The 17,605-nt window shown below is 43.9% G+C and overlaps 1 protein-coding gene across 2 annotated transcripts in view; it reads right to left on the reverse strand.

Moving 5' to 3' along the window:
- ndst1b (N-deacetylase/N-sulfotransferase (heparan glucosaminyl) 1b) overlaps window positions 1–17,605 on the reverse strand; it is a 73,286-nt gene that overhangs the window by 13,097 nt on the left and 42,584 nt on the right. For both annotated transcript variants that reach the window (XM_041894449.2, XM_041894450.2), the window contains exons 4-9: window positions 8,624–8,711; window positions 8,136–8,290; window positions 7,744–7,929; window positions 6,061–6,189; window positions 5,690–5,872; window positions 4,454–4,550 (exon numbers count right to left, since the gene is read on the reverse strand). In XM_041894449.2, coding sequence (XP_041750383.1) covers window positions 4,454–4,550; window positions 5,690–5,872; window positions 6,061–6,189; window positions 7,744–7,929; window positions 8,136–8,290; window positions 8,624–8,711 — 838 coding nt within the window. The remainder of the gene's footprint in view (window positions 1–4,453; window positions 4,551–5,689; window positions 5,873–6,060; window positions 6,190–7,743; window positions 7,930–8,135; window positions 8,291–8,623; window positions 8,712–17,605) is intronic.

Below are 17,605 nucleotides of genomic sequence, written 5' to 3' on the forward strand. Positions count from 1 at the left end.
AGGCTTCAGAACTGGACTGAGAGACCATTTAAAGCCCTTTGCAGGTGTTTTGAGTTAATCAGCTGATTAGTTTGTGGCACCAGGTGTCTTCAAAATGTAACCCTTACACAATATTCTAATTTTGTGACACACGGAATTTTGGATTTTCATTTGTTGCCACTTCAAATCATCAAAATTAAATGAAATAAACATTTGAATGCATCAGTCTGTGTGCAATGAATAAATATAATGTACAAGTTACACCTTTTGAATGCAATTACTGAAATAAATCAAGTTTTTCAAAATATTCTAATTTACTGACTTTTACCTGTATATTGTGACGTCACGAGAGGCTACACAGCTTTCAGCGGGATTGCTCAAGTAGTGCAAGGAGACAAGGTTCAAACAAAACAAGGATTTTATTATAGGTCTTGGGAAATTAACGAAAATATAACAAAATTCTGTTCTCTTGTGGCTCTTTAAGGGTTAACAGTTCAGGGATGTCTCTTCCACATCCAAAATCATAATTCTCACTCGCTCAGATAACTTTTCCCCCAGCCTTACTGTAGTCCACGTTGCAGCTAGTGGCCAACCCAGCAAAAAGTCCTTCCAAATGTCTCTCACGTATTTCCACAGGTGCATATATCCAAAGGTGAGTATTTCCCAAAGGTGAGTATCTCCAAATCCTTATATTCCTCATGGAAGTGGACGTGCAGCACTCTTGTCCTCCAGAGAGCCCAGGTTGGAGACTGTGTCTCTTCACCCCCCACACACTCCCTCAGTGTGTCTCTTCCCTTCCCAAACCTTCAGCTCATCAGCTCCTCATTTGTTTCAGCTGCGTGGGAAGATTGGCCATAGAGGGGTGGAGTTCCCGACCATACCAGCAGATGGAGCCATAGCTGTCTGGGTTTGCAGCCACCTCAGGGGGATGTAACGTCCCTCCAGGACACAGCCTCTCGTGACATCACAATATATATACACACACTACTGGTCAAAAGTTTTAGAACACTTACTCATTCAAGGGTTTTTCTGTATTTTTACTATTTTCTACATTGTAGAATAATAGTGAAGACATCAAAACTATGAAATAACACATATGGAATCATGTAGTAACCAAAAAAGTATTAAACAAATCGAAATATATTTTATATTTGAGATTCTTCAAATAGCCACTCTTTGCCTTGATGACAGCTTAGCACACTCTTGGCATTCTCTCAACCAGCTTCACCTGGAATGCTTTTCCAACAGTCCTGAAGGAGTTCCCACATATGCTGAGCACTTGTTGGCTGCTTTTCCTTCACTCTGCCGTCTGACTCATCCCAAACCATCTCAATTGGGTTGAGGTCGGGGGATTGTGGAGGCCGGTCATCTGATGCAGCACTATCACTCTCCTTCTTGGTAAAATAGCCCTTACACAGCCTGGAGGTGAGTTGGGTCATTGTCCTGTTGAAAACAAATAATAGTCCCACTAAGCCCAAACCAGATGGGATGGCGTATCGCTGCAGAATGCTGTGGTAGCCATGCTGGTTAAGTGTGCCTTGAATTCTAAATAAATCACAGACAGTGTCATCAGCAAAGCAGCCCCACACCATAACCCCTCCTCCGCCATGCTTTACGGTGGGAAATACACATGCGGAGATCATCCGTTCACCCACACCGCGTCTCACAAAGACACGGCGGTTGGAACCAAAAATCTCCAATTTGGACTCCAGACCAAAGGACACATTTCCACCGGTCTAATGTCCATTGCTCGTGTTTCTTTGCCCGAGCAAGTCTCTAATTCTTATTGGTGTCCTTTAGTAGTGGTTTCGTTGCAGCAATTCGACCATGAAGGACGGATTCACACAGTCTCCTCTGAATAGTTGATGTTGAGATGTGTCTGTTACTTGAACTCTGTGAAGCATTTATTTGGGCTGCAATTTCTGAGGCTGGTAACTCTAATGAACTTATCCTCTGCAGCAGAGGTAACTCTGGGTCTTCCATTCCTGTGGCGGTCCTCATGAGAGCCAGTTTAATCATAGAGCTTGATGGTTTTTGCGACTGCACTTGAAGAAACTTTAGTTCTTGAGATTTTCCATATTGACTGACCTTCATGTCTTAAAGTAATGATGGACTGTCATTTCTCTTTGCTTATTTGAGCTGTTCTTGCCATAATATGGACTTGGTATATATGGACTACCTTCTGTATACCGCCTCTACCTTGTCACAACACAACTGATTGGCTCAAACGCATTAAGGAGGAAAGAAATTCCACAAATTAACTTTTAAGAAGGCAAACCTGTTAATTGAAATGCATTCCAGGTGACTACCTCATGAAGCTGGTTGAGAGAATGCCAAGAGTGTGCAAAGCTTTCACCAAGGCAAAGGGTGGCTATTTGAAGAATCTCAAATATAAAATAGATTTTGATTTGTTTAACACTTTTTTGGTTACTACATGATTCCATTTGTGTTATTTCATAGTTCTGATGTCTTCACTATTATTCTACAATGTAGTAAATAGTAAAAATTAAGAAAAACCCTTGAATGAGTAGGTGTTCTAAAACTTTTGACCGGTAGTGTATGTACAGTGGGGAAAAAAAGTATTTAGTCAGCCACCAATTGTGCAAGTTCTCCCACTTAAAAAGATGAGAGAGGCCTGTAATTTTCATCATAGGTACACGTCAACTATGACAGACAAAATGAGAAAAAAAAATCCAGAAAATCACATTGTAGGATTTTTTATGAATTTATTTGCAAATTATGGTGGAAAATAAGTATTTGGTCACCTACAAAGAAGCAAGATTTCTGGCTCTCACAGACCTGTAACTTCTTCTTTAAGAGGCTCCTCTGTCCTCCACTCGTTACCTGTATTAATGGCACCTGTTTGAACTTGTTATCAGTATAAAAGACACCTGTCCACAACCTCAAACAGTCACACTCCAAACTCCACTATGGCCAAGACCAAAGAGCTGTCAAAGGACACCAGAAACATAATTGTAGACCTGCACCAGGCTGGGAAGACTGAATCTGCAATAGGTAAGCAGCTTGGTTTGAAGAAATCAACTGTGGGAGCAACTATTAGGAAATGGAAGACATACAAGACCACCGATAATCTCCCTCGATCTGGGGCTCCACGCAAGATCTCACCCCGTGGGGTCAAAATGATCACAAAAGCAAAAATCCCAAAAATGAGCAAAAATCCCAGAACCACACGGGGGGACCTAGTGAATGACCTGCAGAGAGCTGGGACCAAAGTAACAAAGCCTACCATCAGTAACACACTACGCCGCCAGGGAATCAAATCCTGCAGTGCCAGACGTGTCCCCCTGCTTAAGCCAGTACATGTCCAGGCCCGTCTGAAGTTTGCTAGAGTGCATTTGGATGATCCAGAAGAGGATTGGGAGAATGTCATATGGTCAGATGAAACCAAAATAGAACTTTTTTGGTAAAAACTCAACTCGTCGTGTTTGGAGGACATAGAATGCTGAGTTGCATCCAAAGAACACCATACCTACTGTGAAGCATGGGGGTGGAAACATCATGCTTTGGGGCTGTTTTTCTGCAAAGGGACCAGGACGACTGATCCGTGTAAAGGAAAGAATGAATGGGGCCATGTATCGTGAGATTTTGAGTGAAAACCTCCTTCCATCAGCAAGGGCATTGAAGATGAAACGTGGCTGGGTCTTTCAGCATGACAATGATCCCAAACACACCGCCCGGGCAACGAAGGAGTGGCTTCGTAAGAAGCATTTCAAGGTCCTGGAGTGGCCTAGCCAGTCTCCAGATCTCAACCCCATAGAAAATCTTTGGAGAGAGTTGAAAGTCCGTGTTGCCCAGCGACAGCCCCAAAACATCACTGCTCTAGAGGAGATCTGCATGGAGGAATGGGCCAAAATACCAGCAACAGTGTGTGAAAACCTTGTGAAGACTTACAGAAAACGTTTGACCTTTGTCATTGCCAACAAAGGGTATATAACAAAGTATTGAGAAACTTTTGTTATTGACCAAATACTTATTTTCCACCATAATTTGCAAATAAATTCATTAAAAATCCTACAATGTGATTTTCTGGATTTTTTCTTCTTCTCATTTTGTCTGTCATAGTGACGTGTACCTATGATGAAAATTACAGGCCTCTCTCATCTTTTTAAGTGGGAGAACTTGCACAATTGGTGGCTGACTAAATACATTTTTCCCCCACTGTATGTATGTATAATATTATTTTTGTTGTTGTTGTATTTTATCCCCTTTTTCTCCCCAATTTCGCAATATCCAATTGCAATCCAATTATGATCTTGTCCCTAACCCGGACGATGCTGGGCCAATTGTGCGCCGCCCTATGTGACAGAACCTGGGATGTGACAGAACCTGGGATCGAACCCGGGTCTGTAGTGACGCCTCAAGCACTGCGATGCAGTGCCTTAGACCGATGCGCCACTCGGGAGGCCTCATGAGATAATGTTTTTGTACAATATGATATCTGTTTACTGCTCACCTGTCTTCTGTGGTCCAATGATGAGCAGCTTCGGGAATCGGTCGCATGTCTTCTCTTTGGACCAAATGTCTTTGTGCCTTTTGTCCTCACAGGGGTCCTGTAGGGACAGAGTGGGCAGAGTTAGTTCACCTGGAAGTTCAGTTCAGTAAACGGGAAGGTGCCTCAGGATAAGTTGCCATGGATATGTCTTGTTCTCACACACACACACACACAGACTCTTCAGGCTCCAGTATCATATCTAGCGGCAGTCTGTTTGTAATTAAAGTCTACCACTGACTTGGCCAGGGGACTTCAGAGTTACGGTGTTAAAGCCAGCCAAGAAAGCAGTGAGACCTGTGGGGGGAGTGTACAGACATGCGGCACAATGGTTACAGGCAACTGTATCCACCCTGTGTGACCAACAATGCCAAGCGGAGGATGGGTACTTTTAATTCAGCTCAAATTAACCCAACCAGTCTAGTCCAACAGAGGTTTGGGGGAGCAGACTCAAACATTTGGTTACTGATTCACCCCTTGATCAATTATGCTTCTACAAGAAAGGCCTAGGAAAAGAACCCGTAATCAGTATCAGGCAGGCTGCCTCTTCATTGTTTTTCCTGAGTGTGGAGTAGCCTTCAGTGTATCTGTGTGGCAGATAGTGCAGAGCAGCCCTGCAAGGCGAGCCTCAGGGTCAATCTGCATGTCAAGCTGATGCCAACTGCCTTAAATCTATCTGTCTCTTTCCCTTCAGTCCCCACTGCCATCTGCATGATGGGTAATGAGGCGACCAGGATATCACATTAATCCCAAGACATTTAACACAGTGCTCTGATGAAGAAACCTTTGGACCCAGGCAGGCACAAGTTTGCTCCAAACTTCAAAGGGAGCCGGCCGGCACACGTTAACCTATCCACTTAGTGAGAACTCAATATTGACAGTCAGTGTGAGGAACTGCCAAGATGGCACTTGGACCTCTTAGGGAAGGAAACCTGTCTTTTTTCTGCGTTGATGGGAAACAGTGTCAAAGAGTGGTACTGTGGAAGCAGGAGTACAACAAAACCACAGTTCAAAGAGCCAGCCTCTCCTAGCTGTACCTAACAAAATAAGATTTGCACTGTATGAAGCAATGGCGACTGAGTCAAAAGGCAACATCTCTAGCCTTCTCTAAAATGACAGCCTGGTGTATGATAGTCCCGAGTTCCAAACACCCAGTGACCCACAGCTCTCATGGCCTCTCACACACACAAACACACACACCTGCCAGATGGGGTCCCTCTCCTCTGGGAAGATCTGGAAGTAGCGCTGAGCCAGCTGCACAGGCGCCAGGGTCTGCAGCCGCAGGTTGGTCCACGTCTGGAGGAACTTCACCAGGTTCTTAAAGGTGGACAGACCCAGACGGTCGTTCCCGTAGTTGGACAGGTGGGTCATAAAGATGCTGATCTGTGAGGAAGGAATGAAAAACACAGAACAACATTCAATGCACTGTCTGCAATGTCAATGTCATTTCCAACCACCGTTGCACAAAATGCAAAAAAATTAATGCATAACAAATAAGGCTTTTCAAAGCAACCATAGAGAGATGAGCATTGGTCTCCTGATGCTAGTTATGGAGGTGTGTCTGGTCTCACCGGGTTGAGGAGCACCGTGAGGAAGAGCTCCCCTCCGTTGATGAGTTTGTCCAGCTCCTTGGGTCCTCCAGGATACTCGTTGTAGAAGATGGTGTGAGTGAACAGGCCACACGTCTGCCTGGGCAGCACCTACAGTACATAAAACACACAATCAATATTACATATCAACACATCTGCACAGTGAGTGTACTAATATAACCAGACCCTGATACCCAGTGAATAACTAATCAAATACACAAATGTCCAAACATGGCCAATCGGTCATAAATGCTTGAGGACGCAGCTCAATTTAGTCTGTCTTCGAACCCATTTCTCGATCCTAACACAAAGCCTCTGTCCTAACATTGTTCAAACACAACAGAACAACACGCAATCGGTTGGCATCCGAGCACACAATCACAGGAGCAGAACGGCTGAACGTCTGTTCAGCCGAAGTGCTGAACCCGGTGTATCAATCTGGCCCTGTGATAATAGCTAGCTGGGGCTGTGGGTAAAAATAGCAGCGAAAGCAGCACTGAGATGCTTAGGGAGGGAAAGGAAGGGAAGGCTGGATGTACAGACTGAAGCTCCCAGGCTTATCTCTCTCTCTGATTTTTTAAAAACACAGAGCGGCTAACGGGAGTCACAGACTGCTGATTAAGGGTAAAGAGGGAGTGGAAGAAAGAAGAGGAGGAGGGAGAGGAGAAAAAAAAAATCTATGTTTACACCTCAGAGAGTCTCTGCCAAGTACCCAGTGAATATTTCACAGGGATGTGTTGAGGTCGGAATTAACATCTCCGTGACATCGTCGCACTCCTCCACCAGACAATAAATAAATAAATAAATAACTGAAAAGTGCTGAGTCTAGAAAAGGGTCATTCTAACAAGGATCAGCATTATGGTTAAAATCCACAACACAATGTGTGTAAAGAAAATCCACATTTCTTTAAGCTCTAAAATGTATGAGACATTTGAGCGTAAATATCGTACCCAGGCAAGCTGTTGTTTATGTCCATGCCAAGCATATAGACTTAAAATGAGACTTCGTAGAGATACTGTAAATAAATTGGCATTGACAGCGAGATTAACATGTCTAAAAATGACAACGTTCTCGTCACATCACCAGCCAGCAGTTGTCTTTGTCGATTTTGGCAGGGCTGTCATCGACGGTGAAATTGTCATGTTGAGAGAGCTAAACATAGCAATATCTATTATGATCATTCACACTACTGTCTGTCTGTCAGCTTGCTGTATTTCCGGGGAGGGGAGGGGAGGGGAGGGAGGGGTAAATACTGATAGAGAAGGGGAGTGAATAGACCACGCCACCCTCATGGCGTGGCAGCACGGCTGCTTCCCTTTCCTTTACTCCACTCAATGCTGTGTTACCAAGAGCTAAACCAAAATGTTCAAACACACAAAAAACAAAGCTTTGTCCGTTCAAAGGCACACACCTTACAATACCAAGCACTTACCAGATGCCGGAGCTTTTATCTATTAACATAACTGGGTGAACTCTAACCAGAGTAAATAAATCAAACAACCTCAATTGAATACTTCTAGTTAAATGATTGAGCACAAAACCAAGTCTTGAAAATATCAACTAACACAGATAATTACAAGAACTGCTAGTTTATACATAGAACCTAGTGTGTGTGTGTGTGAGAGAGAGGATGGGGATAGGGGGTGATTGGGCAGAGTCCTTACACTGATGCCACTGTGGTAGAAGCCTCGTCTGAAGCGGGCAGGTTTGAGGTGGGGGTACTCCTCCGTGCTGGTCACCTTGATGCCCCACACCTTCTTCCAGGCGTCGTACAGCTGGACGTGGACGGGGTACACCCCAGAGTGGTGGGGAGCCACCGCGTAGCCCATGTTGGTGGGGATGCCATGCTCCTGGGGGAGAGAACCAGTTCATTCAACACATTCTGATTTAATTCACCCGTGCTATTTGTCTACCTTTTTAATCAACGGTAATGGTGACATTCAAACAGAAATTCATTTTTTGAACAACCACCCATCTCCTAGTATCAGTACAACCCAACCCTCAGTGTGTAGAATGTGTAGTGTGGGGAAAGTCTGAAGAGGACCCCCCAACCTACCTGTGCAAACCTCCTGTTGAGCAGCATCTGTTCGGCCAACACTGATTGGTTGTGGAAAAGGTGGGGCTGCATGTGGCTCCACATGTGGGGGAACCACCAGAACTCCTTCCCATAGGACAGGAGTAGGTCATCACCCAGGTCCTCCTCATCCGTGCCTGGAGCATAGAGACAGAGGGAGACTGGGAGTTTAGTCTAGTCTACACGTATACAGGCATAGGTGTGTGGTGGTGTTGAAAACCTAGCTATATGCGCTGTGAAAATCTGAACCAAGTTCATTCATTAAGCACAAAAATGTGCATAGAAATTAGCATTCAAATGTATTTGACATTTGATCTATGCATTTTCTTGGTGATGTACTTGATGATCAAGACTATGCTCTGGAACATGCAGGACTGGGATTGTCTGTCATGAGACATTGTATTATAAGCTCTGCCCTGGGTTCACCTACACAGTCATACAGTGGGTGACCAAACTGCTTGTCCACTCACCAGTATGGAAGAACTTTCCAGAGAACCCCAGGTTGAACGTGAAGTTGGGGACTAAGGTTCGGAGGTCATTCTGGGTCTCCAGTAGGGCCTGGACAGAGGGGTTAGGAGTCATTCACATGCATTAAATTTTTTAAAATAAATAAATACAATACTAAGTATTCAGACCCCTTGACTTTTCCCACATTTTGTTACGTTACAGCCTTATTCTAAAATGTATTAAATTATTTTTCCTCATCAACCTACACACAATACCCCATCATGACAAAACAAACAGGTTTTTAGAAATGTTGGCAGGGAGATGACCAAGAACCCGATGGTCACTGATAGCGCTCCAGAGTTCCTCTGTGGAGATGTGAGAACCTTCCAGAAGGACAACCATCTCTGCAGCACTCCACCAATCAGGCATTTAAGGTAGAGTGGCCAGACGGAAGCCACTCCTCAGTAAAAGGCACGACAGCCCGCTTGGAGTTTGCCAAAAGGCACCTTAAGACTCTCAGACCATGAGAAACAAGATTATCTGGTTTGATGAAACCAAGATTGAACTCTTTGGCCTGAATGCCAAGCGTCACGTCTGGAGGAAACCTGGCACCATCCCTACGGTGAAGCATGGTGGTGGCAGCATCATGCTGTGGGGATGTTTTTCAGCGGCAGGGACTGGGAGACTAGTCAGGATCGAGGGAAAGATGAACGAGATCCTTGATGAAAACCTGCTTCAGAGTGCTCAGGACCTCAGACTGGGCCGGTTCACCTTCCAACAGGACAACGACCCAAAGCACACAGCCAAGACAACGCAGGAGTGGCTTCGGGACAAGTCTCTGAATGTCCTTGAGTGGCCCAGCCAGAGCCTGGACTTAAACCCGATCGAACATCCCTGGAGAGACCTGAAAATAGCTGTGCAGCGACGCTCCCCATCCAACCTGACAGAGCTTGAGAGGATCTGCAGAGAAAAATGGGAGACACTACCCAAATACAGGTGTGCCAAGCTTGTAGTGTCATACCCACGAAGACTCGAGGCTGAGTAAAGGGTCTGAATACTTATGTAAATGTGATATTTCCGGGGTTTTTTAAGAAACAAAAATGGTATCTAAAAACCTGTTTTTGCTTTGTCATTATGGGGTATTGTCTGTAGATTGATGAGGGAAAAAACGATTTAATCAATTTTAGAATAAGGCTGTAACATAACAAAACGTGGAAAAAGTAAAGGGGTCTGAATACTTTCCGAATGCACTGTATGTTAACTATTTTGTATGTTTTCTTGGAGAGAGCGAGATAGGGTGAAAGGTAGGAGAGAGAGTGCTGAAAGAGCCTTTGCTGGCAGCGGTACATCTTACTTGTGACATAGACTGCAGACCACCCCAGGCCACCACATGTGCATTCTTTATCAGTTACTCAAAGAAGCACTGTAGTTAGCAGTAGTATTCAGTCCACACATTTCCCCCCCGCACAGACAGACAAATGCACTCTCCCCCTCTCTCTGACAAACACACTGATGTGAGTTGTTTATTCTGCCTCCAGCAATTTAGCATCTATCTCATCATCCCTCTATGCTTCATTACCCTGTCCACATTCACTTTGCATCTGGGTCTATTTTTTCTTTTTTTAGGTTTAGTCCCTCTCTGCCACAGCTCAATCAAAGCCTGATTCACATTTAACACTGTGGTGGCAGACAAGACAACACCGCCTTGATTGTCTTTGCGTTTCATTGCCCCCTTCACTGAACAACTCAGAAGATGAGAAAAACAAGAAAAACAATGCAAAGCTGCGTCCGTATCAAATATTCATGCTGTAGGCCAGTCTGCGGACGCCCCTTGAACAGTGACTCATCACAAAGCAAAGCCGAAGACAGTGGTTGAGCTGAGCTTCACACCCTGCTGCTGCTGTGGCAGGGAGGGGGTGTTAAAAGGCCTGGACGGCTAGAAAGGCTGGATGGACAAAGGATGTCCCCTGGGTTGGAGGGAGAGAGACAAAGATGTGGACGAACGCTGGAGGGCGGTTCCTGACCTTTAGTTAGTAATAAGTGTTTGACTGAGGAGGAGGCTGTATGGGATTCCAGTCACACCGAGTCTTATTCTACTTTCAAAGAGGCATTGGATGGAAATACAAGAAAATATATTCTGTTCCACTCCGTTGCATTCTAATCCTTCCTCTCCCCTCCACCCCTCTCTCTCTCTCTCTCTCTCTCAGGCTGTGAAGTAAGGCGCCAACAAAGATGGCGGCTTCGCGACTAGCTCTTCAGAAACTTTGCGGTATTTTGTTTTTTAATGTACTATTTATAAGCATTTCGCTACACCCCCAATAACATCTGCTAAACACGTGTATGTGACAAATAAAATTTGATTTGATATACAGTGACAGCGTGAGGGAGAGACTACCATGGCAGTCAGGCCAGCTGTGTCCCCCTGTCCTGTGTCCTCAAGACGGCCCCCCTGGGAAGAGACATGTAGGTGGTTGCACCTGTACCCCTCTGTCACTGTCACATCTTCCCAACTCTGGCATGGGCTCACTCACACATGGTAAAGTCACCTGTCTGTCTCCCTCCTCCAAGGTCAGCTCTGCCTCTGGCACGGACACCTGAATGACTCACTGCTTATTATAGTTTAGTGTTGTTTTTTTATTTATTTATTATAAATTCAGTTTAGCTTCAGTTGGTTTTCAGACCTGATTTGGTATTTTTTCATTTAGTTAAAGTTTTATAAAAATATGTATATTATGTTTTTATATTATTTAGTTTCAGTTTTAGTTTCAGGGTTCGGGACAGAAGGTATGCGTGGGAGGCTAGGAGCCATTTGGGTTGTATAGTTTTAGTGTTTTTTGGGACACCACTATGGGGCGGTAATACATAAAAGGATGGGGTCAGGTTTAAATTATAAAGTCAATATCAATGTGACTTGAATTTAAAAGGAATAGCGCCTAGACTGGTGCAAGGAATATGCTAGAAGGAAACTCTCTCGCCTATGTTTATACCAATCCAATGCTTTTTAACTTTAGTAGTACATGTAAGAAGAATCAAGAACCGTTACCTTTATCTGACAGAAAGTTCTCAAAGTAATCCTATTCGGGGCTTTGCTGTTATCGACCGACCACTGGAGGTTTAGGGTTTGCTGTCGCTATTGCTTAAGCTCTGCCTCGCCCTTTGGCTAGGCCATCTACCTAGCGGATTTCTTCACTGTTAGCTAGCTTGTGATGCACAAGCAAGGTCTATTTCAAACCTCACCATCTCCAGGCAACATTTACCAACCAGATTCAGAGGCTTGAAAACCCCCCAAAAAGCTTGAAAACCCCATGAATGTTTTGCACACAGTTTAGAAAAAAACTAAAACTGAACATAATTCATGGTTTTTATTTTAGTTCGTTTTACAGTCAAAGATAATTTCAGTATAGTTAGTTTTTAAAACGAGTTTGTTAATTATTTTATTTTAGTTTACAATTTTGTTTTTTTTGTTTTACTAGTTTCAGTCTTAGTTTACTATAATAACATTGGCACTGTCACACAGTAAATCTCTCTGGGAATATGTATGCACCAGCAATAGAATAGGGCAGATTGATATGCAACAGATAATGAGTGATTAGCAGAGTTGTGGACTCGAGTCATAAAACTTAAACTGGAGTCTGATTACTTGATAAAACATTTTTTTACTTGAGACTTGACTAGGAACCTCAAGACTCGAGACTGATGAGACTGATGACTTGAAGTTATCTGGCCAGGTTTAACAACGTTTCGTCACTCATTTTGTAGCACAGTCTCCTTGGATTAGGGTAATGTGGGGTAACAAGCCCCCCCCCCCGAGAACAATGTCCAATTGCTGGCAAAAAAAAAGCAAAGTTTGGTAAACACGTGGCATGTGGATGATGGTCAGGCTTAGGCAAACAAACTAGGAAGGGAAATAAGTGGCTACACTTTAGTTATTTCATTTAAATGTTTTTAGAAAAGGGGCGTTTTCCCCAAGTATCGGGGTAACTGCGTCTTGAATGTTGACCAATGACCAGTCATCAGCATTGGCATGCAAAGGCAGGAGCACATTAGTGACCAGAAATCACTTGTTTAATTTTCTCTGGTTTTTCCTGGCAAAAACAGAGTAGTCTATGCCTACCTATATTAATATTATCTATATAAAGTACCATTTAGCAATCTGCTACGGACGCATCTGTCCCACAATAATAGGTACCTGGTGATTTCATTGATCATTTTCATATTTCAGTTAGGCTTAGTTTGAGTGGGTTATAATTATATACCTCAGTGGTGGTACTGGCTTTGTCTAAAGATAGCTGTAACGTCGCTCTACCTTCAATACTTATAGGATAAAGATGTAACTAGGGCTGTTACGGTGACCGTATTACCGCCACACCGGCGGTCACGAGTCATGACCGCAGTCAAATTCCACGTGACCGTTTAGTCACGGTAATTAGGCTTCTCCAAGCTCTGATGTTGCTGATGGTCTATTTTTCTCTACTTTCCTAATATTAAGCACATTGCTTCGCTTTTCAACAGGAGTATAGCCTACCTGGCTGGCATGAAAATGAACCATGGGAAAAGCGTCCTCCATTCGCTATTTAAGTGCATAGATGACTGGTCCATTTTAAATCAAAACTAAATTTCACACATACATTATTTAGTATATGTAAAGACAAGATTAAATTAAGAATAGTCTGATGGGTGACAATATTAGCCAATCACTGAATGACATAATATCCCTTGTGAATGATGCCCAGCATGTGTATTAAGGCAAGAAACAGTGCATGCCTTTTTTTTGCGACTTTTTCTAATCATAGTCACACACCTCATGTATCCTAGCCCATAGCCCTATATATTTTGATAAGGTTTGTATCACAACTAAAGTGGCCAAATAACTTATTATAATTAAGCACATTAATCCGCTTTACAACCAGTGTAGAGCCTAACTGGCATACAGAGGCGGCGCGTGAGTTTCAAGTTTGGGGAAGATCATTTTCACCATAGAAATGTACCTTTATAATAAAAAATGACATGCATAAATCGCATTTGCGGTCACTTTTGAGAATGGTGTTTTCCCACTAATGGATTGCACTTTGGAACATTCGCGCTTATAGCCTACTGCCGTGTGCGCATTGCTGCGCTTATAATGTGAAGAAATAGCCTAATAGTTTATCAACATTTTAAGCTAAACATTCTGATCTGTTGCATCAGCCCCACTGCTTTTAAAACATTTGATGCAAGTGGTTGTATTAATTTGGAATCTCTCTCATCCCACAACTGTCCCAGACTATGTTTGGAATATTTATTTATCACAATAGAATAGGTAAACTTTTGTATTATGGGGGATAGTAGATTGACATAGACTAGTGCTTTTGCTGTTCGTTAGGCCTACTCATCTTGTTGGCTGACAAAAAGTAAAATGTGGACAGTTCTAACATCTAATGATTTCAATAAGGACGCGCGCAGTTGCGTTCCCGATGTGTCGATCTTCACTTGTAGCCTACTTCGGAGCTGAGATGCCTGTGAGAAGGACCTGATCACGTGACGGGCATTGGCTAATAATACAGTGAGGGAAAAAAGTATTTGATCCCCTGCTGATGTTGTATGTTTGCCCACTGACAAAGAGATGATCAGTCTATAATTTTAATGGTAGATTTATTTGAACAGTGTGAGACAGAATAACAACAAAAAAATCCAGAAAAACACATATCAAAAATGTTATGAATTGATTTGCATTTTAATAAGGGAAATAAGTATTTGACCCCTCTGCAAAAAATGACTTAGTACTTGGTGGCAAAACCCTTGTTGGTAATCACAGAGGTCAGACGTTTCTTGTAGTTGGCCACCAAGTTTGCACACATCTCAGGAGGGATTTTGTTCCACTCCTCTTTGCAGATCTTCTCCAAGTCAATAAGGTTTTGAGGCTGACGTTTGGCAACTCGAACCTTCAGCTCCCTCCACAGATTTTCTATGGGATTAAGGTCTGGAGACTGGCTAGGCCACTCCAGGACCTTAATGTGCTCCTTCTTGAGCCAGTCCTTTGTTGCCTTGGCCATGTGTTTTGGGTTATTGTCATGCTGGAATACCCATCCAAGACCCATTTTCAATGCCCTGGCTGAGGGAAGGAGGTTCACACCCAAGATTTGACGGTACATGGCCCCGTCCATCGTCCCTTTGATGCGGTGAAGTTGTCCTGTCCCCTTAGCAGAAAAACACCCCCAAAGCATAATGTTTCCACCTCCATGTTTGACGGTGGGGATGGTGTTCTTGGGGTCATAGGCAGCATTCCTCCTCCTCAAAACAAGGCGAGTTGAGTGGATGCCAAAGAGCTTGTTTTGGTCTCATCTGACCACAACACTTCACCCAGTTCTCCTCTGAATCATTCAGATGTTCATTGGCAAACTTCAGACAGGCCTGTATATGTGCTTTCTTGAGCAGGGGGACCTTGCGGGCGCTGCAGGATTTCAGTCCTTCACGGCGTAGTGTGTTACCAATTGTTTTCTTGGTGACTATGGTCCCAGCTGCCTTGAGATCATTGACAAGATCCTCCCGTGTAGTTCTGGGCTGATTCCTCACCGTTCTCATGATCATTGCAACTCCACAAGGTGAGATCTTGCATGGAGCCCCAGGCCGAGGGAGATTGACAGGTCTTTTGTGTTTCTTCCATTTGCGAATAATCGCACCAACTGTTGTCACCTTCTCACCAAGCTGCTTGGCGATGGTCTTGTAGCCCATTCCAGCCTTGTGTAGGTCTATAATCTTGTCCCTGACATCCTTGGAGAGCTCTTTGGTCTTGGCCATGGTGAAGAGTTTGGAATCTGATTGATTGATTGCTTCTGTGGACAGGTGTCTTTTATGCAGGTAACAAACGGAGATTAGGAGCACTCCCTTTAAGAGTGTGCTCCTAATCTCAGCTCGTTACCTGTATAAAAGACACCTGGGAGCCAGAAATCTTTCTGATTGAGAGGGGGGTCAAATACTTATTTCCCTCATTAAAATGCAAATCAATTTATAACATTTTTGACATGCGTTTTTCTGGATTTTGTTGTTGTTATTCTGTCTCTCACTGTTCAAATACATCTACCATTAAAATTATAGACTATCATCTCTTTGTCAGTGGGCAAACGTACAACATCAGCAGGGGATCAAATACTTTTTTCCCTCACTGTAATTGCGATATCTGAGAGAGCCATGTGAGTGAGAGGTTCTTCATGGCACGGCGATTGGCAGCCGGAAGAAGGGAATTATTATTATTATATTCAGCCCAAGGGCACAACGGCCGCAAAAGGCATGGATGTTTTTGGGGGCATTACAGCTACACAAGGGGGATGCCACCGGGAAATTTGAGGCATTTATCAAGTGCTTGTGAAATTGTGCAAGAAACAAAGCAGAGCTCATGTCTTTCATGCAACTTTTTTCCCTCATCAAGCTACACACAACACCCCATAATGAAAAAGAAAAAACAGGTTTTTAGAAATTGTTGCAAATGTATTAAAAATAAAAACAGAAATATCACATTTACATAAGTATTCACACCCTTTACACCTTTGGCAGCGATTACAGCCTCGAGTCTTCTTGGGTATGACGCTACAAGCTTGGCACACCTGTATTTGTAGAGTTTCTCCCATTCTTCTCTGCAGATCCTCTCAAGCTCTGTCAGGTTGAATGGGGAGCATTGCTGCACAGCTATTTTCAGGTCTCTCCAGAGATGTTAAATCGGGTTCAAGTCCAGGCTCAGGCTGGGCCACTCAAGGACATTCAGAGACTTGTCCCGAAGCCACTCCTGCGTTGTTTTGGCTGTGTGCTTAGGGTCGTTGTCCTGTTGGAAGGTGAACCTTCGCCCCAGTCTGAGGTCCTAAGCGCTCTGGGTCAAGGATCTCTCTGTACTTTGCTCTGTTCATCTTTGCCTCGATCTGGACTAGTCTCCCAGTCCCTGCCGCTGAAAAACATTCCCACAGCATGATGCTGCCACCACCATGCTTCACCATAGGGATGGTGCCAGGTTTTCCTCCAGACGTGACGGTTGGCATTCAGGCCAAATAGTTCAATCTTGGTTTCATCAGACCAGAGAATCTGGTTTCTCATGGTCTGAGATTCTTTAGGTGCCTTTTGGCAACTCCAAGCGGGCTGTCATGTGCCTTTTACTGAGGAGTGGCTTCCGTCTTGTCACTCTACCATAAGGCCTGATTGGTAGAGTGCTGCAGAGATGGTTGTCCTTCTGGAAGGTTCTCCCATCTCCACAGAGGAACTCTAGAGCGCTGTCAGAGTGACCATCAGGTTCTTGGTCACCTCCCTGACCAAGGCCCTTCTCCCCCAATTGCTTAATTTGGCCGGGCGGCCAACTCTAGGAAGAGTCTTGGTGGTCAAAACTTCTTCCATTTAAGAATGATGGAGGCCACTGTGTTCTTGGGGACCTTCAATCCTGCAGAAATCTTTTGGTACCCTTCCCCAGATCTGTGCCTCGACACAATCCTGTCTCGGAGCTATACGGACAATTGCGTCGACCTCATGGCTTGGTTTTTGCGCTTACATGCACTGTCAACAGTGGGACATTATATAGACAGGTGTGTGCCTTTCCAAATCATGTCCAATCAATTTTAATTTACAAACATTTCTAAAAACCTGTTTTCACTTTGTCATTATGGGGTATTGTGTGTAGATTGCTGAGGATTTTTTTGTATTGAATCCATTTTAGAATAAGGCTGTAACGTAACAAAATGTGGAAAAAGTCAAGGGGTCCAAATACTTTCCGAAGGCAGTGTACATTTGCGCAGCGATTGTGCGCGCGTTTGCCCTGTGCCCGATTGCATGTGCACGCGCATGAGTCGCAAGCTTTGAACCACTCCTTTTTGGGGGTCGAGGGTCAAAAAGTTTGAAAACCACTGAGCTATCGAACAGATTGCTGATTTGCTGTACAGCTATAGGATCGGGTGCAGCGCAAAATACAAATTGTAGGGAGAGAGGATTGCCACAAATGAACATGCAGCTCCCCAAAAATGTGTCCCCTGTAGCTCAGTTGGTAGAGCATG

This window comes from Coregonus clupeaformis, chromosome 13 (genome assembly GCF_020615455.1).
Source record: "Coregonus clupeaformis isolate EN_2021a chromosome 13, ASM2061545v1, whole genome shotgun sequence".
Classification (NCBI taxonomy): domain Eukaryota; kingdom Metazoa; phylum Chordata; class Actinopteri; order Salmoniformes; family Salmonidae; genus Coregonus; species Coregonus clupeaformis.